The sequence below is a fragment of the Chelonia mydas genome, chromosome 4 (genome assembly GCF_015237465.2).
Source record: "Chelonia mydas isolate rCheMyd1 chromosome 4, rCheMyd1.pri.v2, whole genome shotgun sequence".
Classification (NCBI taxonomy): Eukaryota; Metazoa; Chordata; order Testudines; family Cheloniidae; genus Chelonia; species Chelonia mydas.
In genome coordinates, this window is record NC_057852.1 from 15107314 (window position 1) to 15124968 (window position 17655).

Consider the following 17655-nt stretch of genomic DNA (forward strand, 5'->3'; position numbering starts at 1 on the left):
CAGCCTTGCCACTTCAACAATTGCACATAAAGTACACCAGTAATACAGCTCCATTACTGATGAATTTGACCCATTCGTTTTTCCTTTTTCCTTCATATTCTTTTTCCCCCACAAGGTATTAAATATACATTCTTCAGCAGTGAAAGGCCCCTGACTATGCGATGTTTCCATAACTATCAGGGATAGACGATGGCAGAACAATGCTTTCTTTTAATTCACTTACTATATTTTAACAAAAGGACTTGCACCCTCCAGATTTGGTTACAGAAAAACTACAAGGATAATCGAAATATTAAAAGAAGTCTAAAAGGGAAGTGGCAACCAACTACAGGAAGGGATTAATTGCACATACTTTATATACGGGGCCATGGCAAGTTAACAGAGCTCCTCATATTGCAATTTGGAGGAACATGTTTTAAATAGCAAGGCAAAGCTGCATATACACATCTCTCCTCTGAGCACATACAGTGATAACAAAGACAATGTACAAAAAGAAAATCTTGGAGAGGATGTCCAGTTGGCCCCAGGCTCCGCTGCTCTTCTCATCCAGGGCCTAATACAGCATGTGTTTAACTTTAAGCATGTGCTTAAGTTCACCCCATTCAGCAAAGCACTTACGTACATGCTTAAAATTAGGCATGTGCATACGTGCTTTGCTGGACTAGATTCTCAGTGAAGTTGTCCAAGGTAGTAAGCACAGATCATATGTATAGAAGGGAAAACTTGTTTTAGATTATGAACTCACTGTATTTATGCAACCATCCAGGGAACTTCAGCCATTGTGAACACTGTATACTTGTGCGTCTATAAATGTAAATGACATTTTATGTCCTCTTAAGCTGACACAGCGATGCTCTCAATGACGCTAAAAGATTAAGAATGCCACATACTGGAAATAGATTCTCTCTGACATCCAATTAGCCATTCTCTTTTCTAACAAGATAGCTGATAATAAGATCTCATTAATGGATTTTAGAATTCAAATCACAGCAATTAGGTAAGGATAAAAAGAATGGATTCCCAAGACTGAATGGAGATATCTTTCCAAATTCTTTGTCTGTTGCTAATCCAAGGGTCGGTGAACTTTTTGGCCCGAGGATCACATCTGGGTACAGAAATTGTATGGCGGGCCATGAATGTTCATGAAATTGGGGTTGAGGTGTGGGAAGGGGTGAGGGCTCTGGCTGGGGGTGCGGGCTCCGGGGTGGGAACAGAAATGAAGAGTTTAGGGGGCGGGAGAGTGGGGTGAGGGGGGTAAGGGCTCTGGCTGGGGGTGCAGGCTCTGGGGTAGGGCTGAGGATGAGGAGTTTGGGGTGCAGGAAGGTGCTCCCGCATGGGACTGAGGGATTCGGAGGGTGGGAGGGGGATCTGGGCTGGGGCAGGGGGTTGAGGTGTGGGGGTGCCTCGGGATGCAGGCTCTGGGTGGCGCTTACCTCAAGCAGCTCCTGGAAGCAGCAGCACGGCCGCGGTTCCCAGCCAATGGGAGCTATGGGGGTGGTGCTTGGGGCGGGGGCAGTGTGCAAAGCGGACCCCCTGGCTGTCCCTACGCCTAGGAGCCGGAGGAGGGACATGTTGCTGCTTCTGGAAGCTGCGTGGTGTGGCCCCCGACTGTGTTCCCCAGCTGGAGTGCTGGAGTGGGGCAAGCCCCAGACCCCACTCCCTAGCGGGAGCTCGAGGGCCAAATTAAAACGGCTGGCAGGCCAGATGCGGCCCGTGGGCCATAGTTTGCCCACCCCTGTGCTAATCAATAGGCTAAGCCATATAGTGTTAATACCAGTTTTTAATGACTGCCGAACTAGGATCAAGGATCTACAGGATAAACCCACAACTCTTAGACTGAGTTACCTGAGTTGCTAGTTTAATCTTTACCAGTATAATCCTTTAATCCTGCATTAAAATCTATCCTCGCCACTTTAAGAGGCCCCAAACTGGGTAATAAAATTAAATTAAATCAAAATAATTGTCAAATCTAATCTGTGCTAATGGGATCTGAAATCCCTACCAAGCCAAAAAAAGCCTCCAAAACAGAACTCAAAAGAAGGAAGGGCAGTACAATGTTAAGAAATCCAATTGTAAGCATTAGCATACAATGCGGAAGTTCCAAAAGGAGTAATAAATTTATCTGACTTCTAAAAGAAGAAACAAGAAAACAAAACTAACCAGTATTCAACAGTACTAGCAAGTAGAAAAACAAACTCGTCTGCCTTAACTCTGCCCTTCTAAGAAGTATCTATATAAATCATACTGCTCCAGGAGTTACTGCAAATAACCTTCATGAAATATGGTGCTGACCATCAATCGTTAGAGTGTATGATCCTTCACTGCAGAAACAATTCAAGTCCTCAGCATATAGTTCTGACATGGCATAGCTCTCCACGTTAGAATTATCCCCGTATTAAAAACCACCTTGTATCCTGCCACTGGTGACGTCTCTAGCTACTGCCTTATTGCGCGGAACGGAACATTTGGTACCAGCCTTCACCTGACCGTGACAAGAAAATAGACGGTGAGAAGAAAAAACAGGAAAGGAAAAAATGACAGGAAGAGGAAAAGGAAGGGAGCGAGAAAGTCTTAAACTGAGCTAGACTTTCGCATTTCTATTTTAACCCTTTTTTGTTTACATTCCAAGGGCCCATTTCAGCCCTGGTGTAAGTAGGTGGAGGCTGCACTTACTGACACCAGGGCCGAAGGCACAAACCCTCTAGCACTATTCAGATAACCGAAGTGTGGGGGATTTAGAGAAGCAAGGGAGCAGCACTGTATTTGGGAAATTCCTAGAGACAATTCTGAGTGCCACATAAAGATCCTGAAGCTGCAGACTGAAGGCTGACGGAGTGCCACAACACATATTCAGGAATATGAGAATGCAGGACTCAGAACTAAGTACAGAGGAGCTGATGTAAAATGTGTCCCCAAGCTGGATAGTTATTGTGTTTTTAGAACCAGGGAAAAGGTAATAGAATGTGGTAGGGCTGAAAATAGAGGTGGGGTCCACTCCCTGGCTTTCCATACTAATACATCGTGGAGCGGGGCAGGAGAAAGCAACACCAACAGACAGTGTAGAGATGGGCTTATGTTGCAAAGGCTGGATCTACATCTGGATCCAAATTTCCTCTGAGACTGAGGAGAGTAGCATCTGGTGCTCCAGTTCAAATTCCTCCTGCAGAGGAATGCCCAAACAGGGAAATGCTAAACTGGATCTGAGCTTCCCAAAGATTTGAGGGTTTCTGATTCAGGGTGCAACCTGGGCCCACCTCTAGTTTAACAATATACAACACTTCCCTCGTTTCTCATTTTTCTACATCCCTGCTCTAACCCTTCTGGATGATAAAACAATCCCTGACACTGGAATCAGAGTTGGGGCCCAAGCTGCAAAATTCTGGATCCAAATCCAGCCCTGATCTTTCCCAAAGTTCAAGAGGGGAGGTGATTTGAGATGCTGGGGTTCTGGTTCACCCAGTGCAGAGGCAGTAGCTAGTCATCAAACATGAATCCAGAGTGGCCTCGGGCAGTGCGGCCAAACCAGCAGCCAGAAGGAGACGATCGGTCTTGGGAGCTTCACCAGTGCTACCAGGACGTTAACTGGTCATGCTTGAGGGTAGCCTGCAGCAGAAGCTGCTTTGTGCTGAGTGACTGAGTCTGTGGTGAAAATCAGGATGTCTCCATTTCACCACACAGACCCGGCTGTGGAACATCACGGTTCACCCCACTCCATCACAGCTTAACAGGAAAGCTCCATCATCCTTCCCCCAAGTCCTTCCCCCCTCTAGTTCTAGACACATCAGCCCTGACTGGACAAATCTTAGGCTCCTAGATTCACATTTGGGCATCTAATCAAGCAGTCTGACTGTCAGACTGTGGAGACCCAGCAGCTCCTACCGAAGGCAACCACTTCCGAAGAGCTTGGCCTTGGCCTCTTTCCCCCCAGGGGCTGTCCCCCTCCAGCTGGCCTGGCCTGGGAACGGGGTCATCCTCTGAGCCGCCCTCACAGCGGCCCCCAGCCCTGGGATCCGACCTCCCCTGCAGGTCTCCGGAGTGTTTTAGGGGCAGCCTTTCGGTGGGGAGCCGGCTGCAAAGGGAATAATGTGCTTGGCCCAAACTTGGCTTAAGAAGAAGTCAAAACAAAAAGCAACGGCCCGATCCCGCCCATCCCAGCCCAGGGGCTTTCCTGGGACCAGCTGAACATGTATAAAAGCCAACCACGCTGGCTGGGGCTCAGGGGAGGGCAGGAGCCGCCCGGCCATCGAGCTCCGGCCGGCTGGGGGTGCTCTGCCCCGCTGGCGGGCGGCTCCGAGCGATCGGGGCGGGGCGGCTCCGCCCCGCGGCCCGGGCGGGGCAGGCGAGCCCCAGGCGGGATCCGAGCGAGCCCCGGGAGCAGATATAAGGCGGCTCGAGGGGCGGCTGGGCTTCCGCATCCCCCAGCCATGGCGCAAGGCGACTCCCCGCTGCCCCAGCAGCCTTCCCCGCGGCTGGAGGCGGCCTCCCCGGCGCAGCCGGCGGGCGAGCCGCTGGTGGGGCTGTGGCCGGCGCTGCTGGTGGGGCTGGTGGCCGCGCTCCTCGCCTGGCTCTGGTACGGCCGGGGCGGGGAGGAGCCGCCCGCGGCCCCCGAGCGGCGGGGCAGCAGCAGCGCGGCCGCCTGCCCGGAGCCGCCCGCGGGCGCCGAGCGCTGCGGAGCTGCGCCACAAGCAACAGGTACCGGCCCGGGGCCAGCCGGGGCTCCCCGTCCCCGGGGGGCGCTGCAGCACGCGGGGCGGAGGCCGGGGGCGTGGGCGCCGCCCCATGGGCTGGGCAGGCAAAGCGGCGGTGCTGGCTCCCCGGGCCAGGGTCCCTGTCCCCCGTGCCCGGCGCTGCGGGCACCTTCCCCGGCGGCTGCTGCAGTGCGGCGCGGGGAGCCGTGGTGCAGAGCGCGGCCCCGCCCCGCGGGCAGCTCCGGGGATCTTGGGGGGGTGGCACCGCTTCCCCCTGCCCTTCCCCGCTCTGGTCCGGGGGAGTAACGGGGGCGGCGGAGCCCCGCCGGCTGCCCCGGCGCCCGGCCGGAGAGCTCCGAGAGACCGCGGGGGGTGAGGTCCTGTCTCGCTGGCAGCGTTGGACTGCGGGCCCCCTGGCTGCGCACGGCTCCGGCGGCCTCCCGCGGAAAGGCCTGGCCGCCGCGAACTTTGCCGTCCCCCCCCCCCGCAGAGCTGGTGCGGGAGGCAGGCGCGTGGGCTGGGAATTGTTTTCGTCTCCTGGTTACAAATGCCCCCCACCCCCCCCAGAACAGCGGTAGAGCTGCTGTAACCCAGAGGATCACTGGGCTCCCTAGTGTTGGGGTGAATAAAATAGTAGCTTGCCTCAGGCCTCAGCCAAATAGAGCTGCTCCACCTTGGAGGTGGGAAACGTAGCTAACCAACTTAACTGGGCCTGAAAAGCCTCTAGAAGACTTGTCGCTTCCACCTCAGAGGAGCTAAGCAGCCCCAAAACACATCTGAAGCTACTGGAAACTGGAGGTGCTTGGCATTAATAGCTAGAGACTATTTCAGGGACAATCTATGTGGCTAGAAAACTAAAAGCACAGCAGGGTGGGAAGAGGACAAACTATGCTACTTCTAACTCCCGCATGTGGAAGGAGAATGTTCTAGGGTTTTGTAAAGTGAATATAAATATCCAGCACTTCTGGAGATGCATGTCAAACAAGAGTTGAGTTGTTTAACTGGTTGTGAATACATGATCCTTGAAAGTCAAAAAAAGGAGGGGGGACTCCCACAGGTATAGTGGATGCTTTGAATGTTCTGAAGTTAGGACTGTCTAGTAAATATACAGATTTGTAGAGATAGGGTTTATGAGGTCTTGGCATGGAGTACTGATCTGTAATCAAGCCTTAAAGAGCAAGGATAAACTTTGAGCATGTCTTGTAAGAATCTTTGCCTAATGTAACTGTAGTACAGGGGTATATAATTTGCTTCCATTATTTAAAAAAACAAAACTTGCCTAGTAAATTGTAACTGCAGTGTCTAGAAAGTAACCTTAGTCTGGTGAGTTATGAACGCTTTCAGTTGTCTAATGCTGAAACCAAGAGGCTGTCTGTTTCTGGTTAACTAAGTATCTTAATATTGTGTTTAATTAGAGCCTCTCCTGGAAAACCATGAGTGTATCCTGTTGGAAACCACTGCCAGTGTCCTGTCCAGCCCTCCAGAGCCTGGCAACTACCTGGCAACAGAGAGTCTGGCAACTACCCCAAGAGAAGATGTCCCATCTCTAAGTGATGATGGTGTTCCTGGAGAATCTCCTGAAATGGAGTCACTGGTCGAAGAACCTGCCACCCCGCTAATGAATTACCGTGAATACTTAAGCAATGAAACCCTTGGTTCCCCTACAGCAGAATCAGAACTATTAAAGGGACAGGAGAGTGAGGCACAGTGTGGGGACACTTTGGCAGAAGCATCTCCTTCTAGTGATGTGCATGAGGACAAAAGTGAAGAACAGTCAGGTCAGACGCTTGAGTATCAGGACTTGGTTGATCATGAGGAATGGGAAGTTGTTCCTGAACACTCAGCCTGGGGAGATGCTAGTAAAAACAGTAGTGCAGATGACTCCGACACCAATTTGGGCCAAGGCAACAAGGAATTGGAACAAGTAGACTTCCTTGAGGCTGATTCAAAAGCAAAGAGGGTTGCAGCTGTGCCCCCAATGCCTCAGAATATCCATGTGAACTTCCGTGTGCACTACATCACTCACACTGATGCTCAGCTGATTGCTGTCACTGGTGACCATGAGTGTCTTGGTCAGTGGCATAACTATGTACCACTCAAGTGTGACAAGGATGGTTTCTGGTCTGATGCTGTTATCTTACCAGCAGATTCCAAAATAGAGTGGAAGTTCATATTGGTGGAGAATGGAAAGGTCACACGCTGGGAAGAATGTAACAACAGAATCTTAATGACGGAACATGAAGATAGAATGGCCCATCAGTGGTGGGGATATCATTGAATAGGATCTCAGTGGAAGCTACTTACCCAGCAAAGAAAATGGTTAGACTAAGCATGGGGGCCTCTAATTTTATTCCGGTTTCTGGCAGAACCTTCTCTGGATAGTAGACCTTAATGTACATCATATACCAATCCCTGCTAGAACTGTCTGATCCACCAATTTCTCCTCAGGTAGAGTTAGCTATGGCTCTAGGAAGGGATTCTCCATGTGAGGAGACTCATCAGTTGAAGTCAAACCAAAATCTGCCTAATGATATCAAGGCAGATAGGAAAGCAAGAGCAACACTTGAGACAGCCCCTCGTGGGAAGTTAAAACTTGACGCTAAATTTGACTTTGTACGAGTGGGGCAGTGGGATGAATTTTTGCACGACTGGCTTAAGGTTTAAGAGCGGACTGAATGCAAGAGGAGGTGTAGCTAACTACACTGCACTTGTGGCTTGCTATACAATGTTTTTAATTTATTGTACTGTACAATTAAGCAATAAACATAATATATTTTCAGATTGATAGTCCTTCATGTTTGACCCTTAGACATAACCTCTTAAAAGGTTAATTCAGAGTAACTGGACCTGCTTCCTTTGAGGTGCCAGGTGTTCCCTGACAGGTGCTTTGCACCTTTATGGAGGAAAGAGGGCCTGATCCCCAAAGTCTCCCCCTTCTTCCTCAGTCCCACTCTGCTACCTGAAAAGGGAATAGTTGGCCAGCCTGAAAGCTCAGATTAGCAGGGTGGCCTCCAGAAGGCTGAAGTTCAGGAATGACCACCTGACATGTTTAATATGTGACTTTCCTCTCACTGGGAACAGGTAGGGGTTTCCAAATGAACTTTGTAATTGTTATCTTGGGTAGTGGGAGGGGAAAATCAATCTGCAGTGTTTGCACTTAAAACAAGAGAGGGAGTACTCTGCTGCTCTAGAAGCTAACCAACGCAGGGATTTCACTCCTAAACACTATTGTCATTTAGTTATACTTGGGTTAAAAAGATTTTTATCTTGTAAATCAGCCTTCTGCATGGAACGGACCATCTGGGCTTCTCATGAGAAGCCCAGGTACTGCTAATGTTTTGGCACTTCAACTCCTCTGCTGCAGTTGGCACGTGTTCTCCAGTCAACTGATTCACTAGCATAAAAAGTGCTTCTAGGTTGGTTGTTAATCCAGTTAGAACAAAGCCAGGGTGGGCTTCCAGTTTGGGAGATGGGAGCTGCTACCTTGCCAATTGACTTTTTTCTGTGTAAAAGTAAAATGTTTCTATCTAGTGCCTAGAATTACCTGTACTGTGCAGAGTGTACTATGCAGAGGACTGTGGCGTGCAGAGTATACTCTTCTACAGCTGAAGGAAGACTTCCCCCCCGCTGCCGGCCCTCCACTTCAGAATAACATGCAAAGGTGTTGTAAGTTCCAGGTTACTACCTGGGAAGATCTCTACCAAAGCAGACTTTCTTGATTCATGAGTAGGGCCCTACCAAATTCACGGCCATGGAAAAAGTGTCAAGGACTGTGAAATCTGGTCTTTTGTGTGCTTTTACCCAATACTATACAGATTTCACAGGGGGAGACCAGCATTTCTCAAATTGAGGGTCCTGACCCAAAAGGGAGTTCCAGAGGGGTCGCAGCACCCTTCTATGTCGCCTTTAGAACTGGGTGGCTGGATAGCAGTGGCTGTTGGCCGAGCGCCCAGCTCTGAAGGCAGCGACCCGCCAAGAGCAGCGCGTAAGTAAGGGTGGCAGTACCATACCATGCCATCCTTACTTCTGGGCTGCTGCCTTCAGATCTGGGATCCCGGCCAGCAGCTGCCACTCTCCAGCTGCCCAGCTCTGAAGGCAGCACTACCTGCAGCAGTGCAGAAGTAAGGGTAGAAGTACCACAACCCCACCCTACAATAACTGCGACCTCCCACCCACAACTCCTTTTTGGGTCAGGACCCCTACAATTACAACACCATGAAATTTCAGATTTAAATAGCAGAAATTATGATTTTTGAAATCCTTTGTGAAATTGACCAAAATGGACTGTGAATTTGGTAGGGCCCTACTCATGAGCTTTATGAGAGGAGAAAGGAGACACACTCTAGCTAGCTAATCAAGTCAAAGGTATTTTTTTCACCCAATCCAGTTCCTTTGAAGAGCACTACTTCAAAATATCCCTGGTCCTAGGCAAATAGAACGACATTGTCATACCCTGGATATAGTTAGGGCAAAAGACCTCCCTGGGAGAAATAAGGTTGCAGCAGAAAGAGGGGAATTTTCTGGTTCTCAGGGAAGTTGGGCTGAACCATGCATTTTTTGTTTGTGAACTCAGAAAGGCTTGAAGGTATGTTGTCTTAACCTAGGTGGAATATATGGGCCCAAGAGTCAGAGGTGTTGACATGATCCTGTCATTGTCCAACACTGAAAGGTTTGGGTATACTGCTTGTTACCATGGTAACACGGTTAAATTTTTTTTACTGTTTCTTTTCCCTTTAGCTGAAGAGGTGGTTTGTTTTTTTTACACTGAGAAATGGCTTGTTTTGACTCTTCTAGAGAGTGGTAAAGAGAGTAATAACTGCCCTTTTGAGGGCGGGGGGGGAAGAGAAATTAGTTGAAATGGGCTGTTAAAGTCCAACCCTGTTTCCTAAAAGACCAAACAAGATAAACACCCACGAGCAGGGAAAGAGAAGAACAGCAAAGATAGAAAATGCAGTTTCTGTCCCTGGTGTGGACTCACTTACAACCTCACTGCTGGAAAAACCCAGGTATAGTATGTGATATCAGCCACTCCGAGACCTGGCACACTTGTACCAGCATCAGGTTGTTTAGGGCATTGCTTTTAGCTGCCTTTCTGATCACAGGCTTGCTTACAGTAGTGTTGCAAAATAGCCTTGGCTGGCTAAGCCAGCCTCATGTTAGAGGGATAGGAAAGAGAAGAAATAAGGTGGGGAACGAAAAGATACAAAAATGAGGCAGGGAGTGAGAGTTATGCCCCAGGTGGTGGTTGGAATTCCACTGCAGCCAGTGGAGACGGCTGTCATCTGGGTCCCTCTCTTGGCTCAGTGTGGTCAGGATGTCTCAGGATTGGGATGATGGCCCAATTGTTATGGTAGATTCCATGGTCCCAGGAGATGGTCGTGGGAGTTGCAGCAGTAATGGTAAAGCTCACTGCAGCACTTGTTGGCTGGCAGCTGCTTCTGCTAAAATTCTTCCCCTCCCACCTCCAAAAATAGTCTTCCCTTTTTAAGAACCCTTAAAAGGGAGTGATGGGTGGAATAGCTCAACCTTATTATTTTGTTCACCCATTAGATCTAATTTCCAGTACCAATTTTGGTTCCCTGATTTCCAGTCCCACACGTCTCGTTTACTAAGCATGGTCTTAACCCACTTCTTGAGTTTGGACTAATTCAGTCTGTCTCCTTTAGTGCCTTTTCCTATCAACATTTATTGTTCTATGGGATTGGAACCTTTTCTAGGCTCTCTCCACTTTCCCACAGTGAGCTCACAATGGGGTACATTTGTAGGCCCAATTATTAAAACAGGTACCATTACCATGTAGTCTGACCCAAATAGTGAGATACTTCAAGTGGCTCCATTCCACCCTGACTAAGCTTTCTGGCTGAAGTAATAGCTGCCAACTGACGCTTCTGCAAGGGGGAGCCAGAAGGAGGAGACTTTAGTTGTTCTGCAGACAATTCTGCCATAAGGTTGAACTCGCACACGGGGGTGACTGGCTGAGGCATGGCAACCAGCTTCTTTACTACCCTTGTGAATCTTGAGACATGAAGAATCGGATTCGAAGAGGGACTTTTAATAGCTGTAGGCATTTGATCGTTTAGCGTCCAAAAGACTGTCCTGGGAAAAGCTCTAAGATAGAAAATGAGGCAGTGCTTGGCTTGCCATTGGTAACTCTACCTTCTCTTAGGTATGCTCTGAAAATGTTGTTCTGGTCTTTGATGGAGTGCTAGTTACTTTAACAGGCAAAACCTGTTGTCTGGGCTGAAGGAGGAGAATCCTTATAGTGTTTCTCTGGTCTTTTTAAGAGAAGGAGAGGGCTGCTTTTAGGGCTAGCTGAGGACTGACTGGCAAGATAGGCTGGAGCACAAGTAGGATATCTGCTATTTGTCTTCACCTCTTGGAGGACCTGTGGGGAGGACAGCTGGTTACTTCACCTGCTGGGAAGGCCTGAGGCTGCCTGTTCCAGCTGACGAATGTTGGAGATCTGTCACTTTGTTGCCAATGCCTATCACGGGATGCCCAAGGGGGTGTAGTTGGAAGATTGCTGAATATGGGGACCATTTGCCAGGAGGGAGCCTCTGGTGAGTCAGCCAGTCACCTCAGCATGTGCAGGATCCTGCCCAGTGGGTGACTGAAAATGACACTTTGCCTAATGCTGTAAATGTTTCAGGTACCTCCTTGCTAGTTGATGTAGGAGATCATTGCTGGGGCCTTGGTCCAGATCATCACTGCTTTTCCCAGCAAGGCTAGTACCCCCATGTATTTTTTTTCACCACTGATGTAACTGCCTGGAGCCCCAGTGGAATTGCATGTGTGGGAACCTCTTCATGAGGGCCAGGACCCCTGTGCCAAATGGTATTGTAGGGTTACTGTCTGGCTTTTTAGGTTGGCATCTGTTCTCAGTCCAGAGAAGGCCTTGAGGTGGGAGGCGGTCTCCCCTCCAGAAGTACATGGTGTCTTCTCTGCACTTGGAGCCTTGTCTGGCTGTCAGGGGAAGCTGGAGCCTTGCCTATGGCTTCCATTTTCTTTCTACAAAGGAGACCTGACCCCCCAGCATCTGAGACCTCTTGTTGGTCCAGAGGACATGTGACACCAAGCTATGCCATCAACATCAGTGCTGTCTGCCCCTCTGCTGAGATGGTTGTCCTCAGCTGATTCAGAAGTTGAGAAGGGGGCAGCTCTCCCTTCCTGTCGCTGGCTGCAAAGCCCAACCCTGCAAAGAGGCATGCCAGTTTGTGGGTGGAATCCTTGACTCTGGGTGGATGTGGGGCTTTCATTAGTTTTCTGGACGTAGAGTCCTCTAACATCTTCTTTGCCAAAGAGCTCCTGCTACTACCCCTGTCCTTTGTGAAGGCCCTGGGAAGTGATGGTGGGTAGAAAGGAAGTGTACCAAACTGAAAGTGGTCTGGAGTCAGGGTGAAGTACAGGAACTTGTGATGCTGCTCAGCAACGGGGACATGTGAGTATGTGCCCTTCATGGGAGATAAGGAAGTCCATGAGCTCTATGGAGCAGTGCTGTGCTGAACTGTTGACTGCTCTCAGTGCTTGCAGATCAGCAAATACCCCGTGGGTGCATGAGCAGCGATGGGTTGACCCTTTTCAGAAAGGGAGCTGAAATCCATAGAACCACCTGAAGAAATCAAAGCACATAACAATCCTCTTGCACCACCTTTTTTTGTTGCAAATGCCTTCAGGGACCCCTTCTGTGGGAGATCAGACTTCTTAACTGAAGATGGGAGAGCAGAGCTGATTGGGGTAGCAACCCCTGCCACCCTCCAGTCACTCTTGTCATATCTTAGGAAGCTGGTCAAATTGTCCTGGTGTCTTGGAGAAATTTTCTGCTAGGGCCTGGGATGGGCAGACAGATATGGGTCCCAGACCTGATGTCTAAGGGGCAGGAGAAGGGAGGGAGAAGGGAACCTAATTTTGCTAAGAGAGGTGTGGGAGGAGGAGGAGCACCTGCTACCTCTTTCCTTCTCTCCTCCCTCAACCCCTTGCACCTAGGCCACAGGTTGAGAACCACTGTTCTATGTGCCACTTGGGGCCCAATCAGTACACCGCTGCAGCCCATGTGACATCCTCAGAGCCATACAGGTAGAATATACATATTGTGTGGATGCAGCCCACACACAGCTGCATATGCAGTCCATAATGGTAAATATGTTGAGAACCACTGACGTAGAGACTTTGGATAGGAGGGTAAAGAACAGATGGTGGAAGAAAGTGGGTGTGGAAGGGGAAGTGGTACTGCGGAATAGGGCCCATCCCTTAAGTCTGTGGCTGCAATGCATATATATATATATATTTTTTTCTCCTATGACCACATTGAAGAACAGTTCTCGGTCTCTATCATTTTTTGTGAGTGTTGCAGGATTTGGGTCGCTGGATGACATTTGGTTATTTTGCAAGTTGTGGATCCAAAAAGTGTGGGGACTGCAGAGGAGGTGGGGTTTCAAAAAGGCAACCAAAGGGGATATTTTTAATACCATAGCATTCTCTTTCTGACCCCAAACTTCCCAGAGAACATCTACATGGGGATGAGGTGTGGCATATCTAGTTTCAAGGGATTGGCTTCTTTTGGATAAGCTGTGGGTAGGAGGTTTGAGAATCAGGCTAATCATGGGAAGCTCACTTTTCAACTATTGAGCAGCTCTGGTGCATCATAATAATGTCCCTGTTTATTGATGACCTTGCTTTCTCTAGTGTATAAATAGAAGTCTCTAAAGCCTGCTAATCTGGCACCTTTCACCAGTTCTAAATGCGTTTAAATAGTCTGGGTTTCTTTCTTGGGGTTAAAGCAATAATTGTTGTACCTAACTGATTCAAGGCAGAAGAAACTTTTGCAATGATGTAACAAGTTAATGGAGTCTGCATTAGTTGTTGTTTTCATAGTGAAAGTGACCAACACTCCCAAAAGAGACAGTTGAAGGGGAAAAGTAATCCTTAACCCATCATTTGCAGGTCAGTGCATATTGTGTCAAATTGCCTTGCAATTTTTAACACATCACTAAGTGGTAAAAAGGTGACATACTGTGAATTTTAAAAAGCATATATAGAGTACAGCCTTCAGTTTGTGAATGGATTTATAGATACATTGGAAGCCTGTCTGAGAGGATTAAACTAATCTAAAACTGCAGTATTAGATTAAGATGTTCACCAGAAAGCCACTTAACCTCCACTAGAATAGACCACTTAATGCAATGATGAACATCTTTCAAGTAGACTCTAACCCTGGCAAGGAGTAAGGTCTCCTCAAATGACAAGAGTGTTCAGAAGACAACATGCATTTTTAATGATAAAGCAAGAATTCTGCAGTGATATGTGATGTAAGCGTGAGGGCTGTATCCTACAGCTGTGAGACCAAAGACCTGCAATGTAGCAGGAAGAGAAATTCTCAATGGATATTACTCTTTAACTAACAGCCCAGCACTAGGTAAACAAAGTAACATCAGGTGGTATGATGAAGTGAATTACATTAGATTTCATTATCCTAAAGTCTGGTAGATGCACAATTTGTGTCCCTTTATTGGTTGGGGATGTGATTCTTATAGTGATATGGTTATACTAGTTTAAACCCTACTGCAGTTATACCAGTATACTAGTTCCTTCTACTGGTTAGCTTATTCCTCATCCTTTATGGAATTCATACTGGGGTAAGTGCATCCATGCTGTGGAAGTTGCGCCATATTGGTATAGTTAATGTGCTGCAACTTTGGTATGAAAGCACAAGGCCCAACGCTCAGCTGCTCAGAACTTTCTTAAAAGCAATCATGCTTGATGGCTCTGCAAATTTGGGCTAGAAGGCTTTTGACTTCTAGGTTCCTGGTTCAAATCCTGCCCAGGTTAATAATGTCTGGAAGCTGTTACTATCTGACTGTTTTTAGGGGGGCCTATATGAAATTAATTTAGCCTTGTTCATGAATCAGGTTGCTGGCTCACCGACACTGTAATAGGCACCCCTTTTTGGCAATCTCCCAGTCCAGACTTGGCTTCTCTCTCTGCCAGCTGAGGGGTGGATTGGTAGACTAGTCCATAGAGGCTTGCACTGCCACTTCCTGCTCTGTATCTGTTCTGCAGTTAACCCATTCAAAGGGAAATCCATTTATGAAAATTTACTTCCTCCCTTGCATAAAGGCTTGGTTTAGGTCATTCCAGCTCTTTGGAATGGGAGTGTTAAAATCTTAAGTTGTATAGGTTTTTCTAAAACTTTTTTGTGTTTTTAATTCTTGAGAATTAAATGAAATATAAAAGAACAGACTAAAGTTACACCCAACTCCTTGTTATGATATCACTTAAGCTTTGACCTTAAGGTTACCACAATGTCAGGGTGGCTTAATGGGGTGGGTTGCATCTAGATTATGAACAAGGCCTGTGCAACTGATACAAGATATTACCAAGTCACAAGCCTCAACTAGTGAGGAACTGAAACTAGGTGAGACTTAGTGTGTGACATTACTGTGGACGATGATGAAAGACCAAGTCTTTGAAAAGCATAAAGGAACAGTAATCTCATCACCCGCAAACCCCAACCAGTGAAATTGGGACTGGGCTGAGCAAGTTTGGATGATTGGTCTGTCCTGAGTATTGTATCATGGTAGCTTGAAACCAACAAGTTTTAAAGTAAGTTAGATGTTTTGTGGTAACCAAGTGACCTTTGCAGAGCCTCTCCTCCAAATGATACAGCTTTTAAAAAAGTGATGGGTTCATCATGCTCAAGTGGGTAACTAGGTTTATTCCTCTTCTACTTCCTCCCCCTATGTAACCTTCTGGGCCGACCCCCGGTAAAATCTGCAGAAGAATCTAAGGGTATATCTAGGCTATGGACACTCTACTGGTGTAGGCTGCAACTACAGCGACCAAAGGGTTTTTTTTTTGTAGGTGCAGAAACACCAGCTCCCCGAATGACATTCGCTACGTCAATGGAAGCGCTCTTCTGTCCACATAGCTGTGTCTCTGCTGGGGGTTAGGTCGGGGGGGGGGGGTGTTTTTTCACATCCCTGACTGATGTAACTTAAGTGTAGACCAAGCCTCTGTCCCACTTTCCACAGGGACTTGAGAGCCTGTTTTATTGGAAATCAATGAAACTTAGGCCTGGTCTACACTTAACTTATACTGGCATAGCTATGGTGGTCAGGGGTGTAAAAAACCAACACCCCCCCCAAACACTCCCCAGTGCCATAGCTAGGCCAACAGAACCCCCACTCTAGACACAGCTGTGCTGACAGAAGAGGGTGGGGAGGTGGTGGTACTACAGTGGCAGGAAAAACTCCTCCTGTGGGTGTATACTACATCTGTGCCGGGGGGCTCTGCCTTAGCCTTCGCCTCTACTAAGTCACTGGAGAGGAGATGTAGGCTCCTAAACCATAGGCACTTTTGAAAATGTTACCTCCAGGCTTCTTTGTACAGAGGTTGCCTTAAAGTTTCAAATGCCTTTCTTCCTCTTTTATGATCGCCCTGCCCGTGTGGTCTTGTCACCTTCTACGGGGTCTACGCACATTAGCCTGGCTAGGGGTGTCACTGCTGTTTTCACTAACTCCTCTGCAGCACTCTGTTTGTTCTTTTATGATTAAATTAGCAGGTGTTTACCAGCTCTGTCATCTGCCCACTCACTCATGCAAAAATCCTCAACTGTCAAAAGTTAGATTAAGAAGAAGTTGCTGAGTGTGACAGACGTGCCTCACATTCATCTGTGCTTCTTGCTCAGTCAGGTCAGTAGTAGTTTTCATGCACACTTTGCTAGATACTGATAGTAATGCAATATTGTGTTTCAATGAATTAATTAAGCAACATGCTGGGGGTGGGAGTTGGAAACAATATTTAAAGATTATCATTCATCCTTTAAAAGAAAAGGGAGTAGTCTATGTTTATGCATCTGAATCGATAGCCTGATATGCAGAAGGGAAGGCAATGGTAGTTTCAAATCAAGTTTTTGCCATCTCATTTTCTCCTTTTATAACTCTTAAGAGAGGCCCAACATGCATAAGCAGAAACCAAATTCAGTGTAAGACAAAATATGGGTATTATGATATCAGAACTAAGCTATGGGGAAGACTACCCAGTCCCTGTTGGTACTCCACACACCAAATCCAGAACATCCTCAAATTAATCTGTGCAAAAAATGTCAAGTCTGTAAGCATCATTCCACCTGTAGGGAAAACCCCACCCATGAAATCACAGTGGCAGTCATTGCTATGTAAAATAGTTAAAGCACACTGCAACTTTCTGAGATGCCACTTGCAAACGGGCACTCATATTTTTAGGTATTTCTATTTCTTTCACAGGTGTACAAAAGCGGGGCCCCTGCCTTTTATACTCTCTACGCTGAATCTAAACCTCAGTTTCCCTCTTCCCCGTCCCCAGGTCATTCCTTTCTGTGGTCTTGTCCTCAGGCATATGAACATTCTCCCTCTCTCCCCGCCCTCAGCTACAGTTTTAAAATATTGCTTATCAAAGTTATTTGCAGGTTATAATATTCTTGATTTTTAATTTCTACTTCTATAAGATTCTTTTCTTGTGATTGGGTGTGTCAGCAGTTGTATTACACTGGTGCTGGGTCACACATCTGCTGTAAGGCAGTTTATTGCCATTGGAATCTAGTACAGTACACTTTGGGTCTGGCTAGAGGTAATGGATATGCTACTGTGTGAGAGATCAAAGTCCACATCCTATCTTGCCTTTTGATCTCTGGGGCAGGTGCAAGTACCGCCCATGTGCCATTTTGGAAGGAGGGGGATAATGTTCCATGCAACTACTATAGTGTGTAGTATTGGAGGATGTGGGATAGGCAATGCTCTAGAGGGCTGTTAATTATTACCCTAGGCTGGAAGGTGCTGCATGGTACAGGTCATGACCGAAAGAGGAACAGGACTGTTCTAGGGCGGAGTGCTGTACCTTACTCTGAAGTGTTTCATGACCATCTATTCCAACCCTCTGCTTATGATTAAAGAAACACTGTCAGAGTCTCTAGACCCAAAAATATAACTGTAAT

At 47.6% G+C, this 17655-nt stretch overlaps 1 protein-coding gene across 2 annotated transcripts; it reads left to right on the forward strand.

Moving 5' to 3' along the window:
- The first annotated feature begins 4366 nt into the window (after positions 1-4366).
- STBD1 (starch binding domain 1) lies at positions 4367-7467 on the forward strand. 2 transcript variants are annotated; one of them, XM_043545635.1, is made up of 3 exons: positions 4370-4588; positions 4643-4692; positions 6104-7467. In XM_043545635.1, exons 1-3 carry the CDS (start codon positions 4425-4427, stop codon positions 6964-6966), a joined length of 1077 nt encoding a protein of 358 aa, XP_043401570.1. In that variant the 5' UTR covers positions 4370-4424; the 3' UTR covers positions 6967-7467. The 2 variants fall into 2 exon arrangements, with proteins under 2 accessions (XP_037752648.1, XP_043401570.1); XM_037896720.2 differs by having other exon boundaries at positions 4367-4692.
- Positions 7468-17655: the final 10188 nt, after the last annotated feature.

Bases quoted from the DNA above. Each gene is read 5' to 3' on its own strand.
- STBD1 (XM_037896720.2), top strand. From the start codon at position 4,425: ATGGCGCAAGGCGACTCCCCGCTGCCCCAGCAGCCTTCCCCGCGGCTG. The intron at 4,693-6,103 runs GTACCGGCCCGG...GTGTTTAATTAG, and splicing joins AGCTGCGCCACAAGCAACAG to AGCCTCTCCTGGAAAACCAT.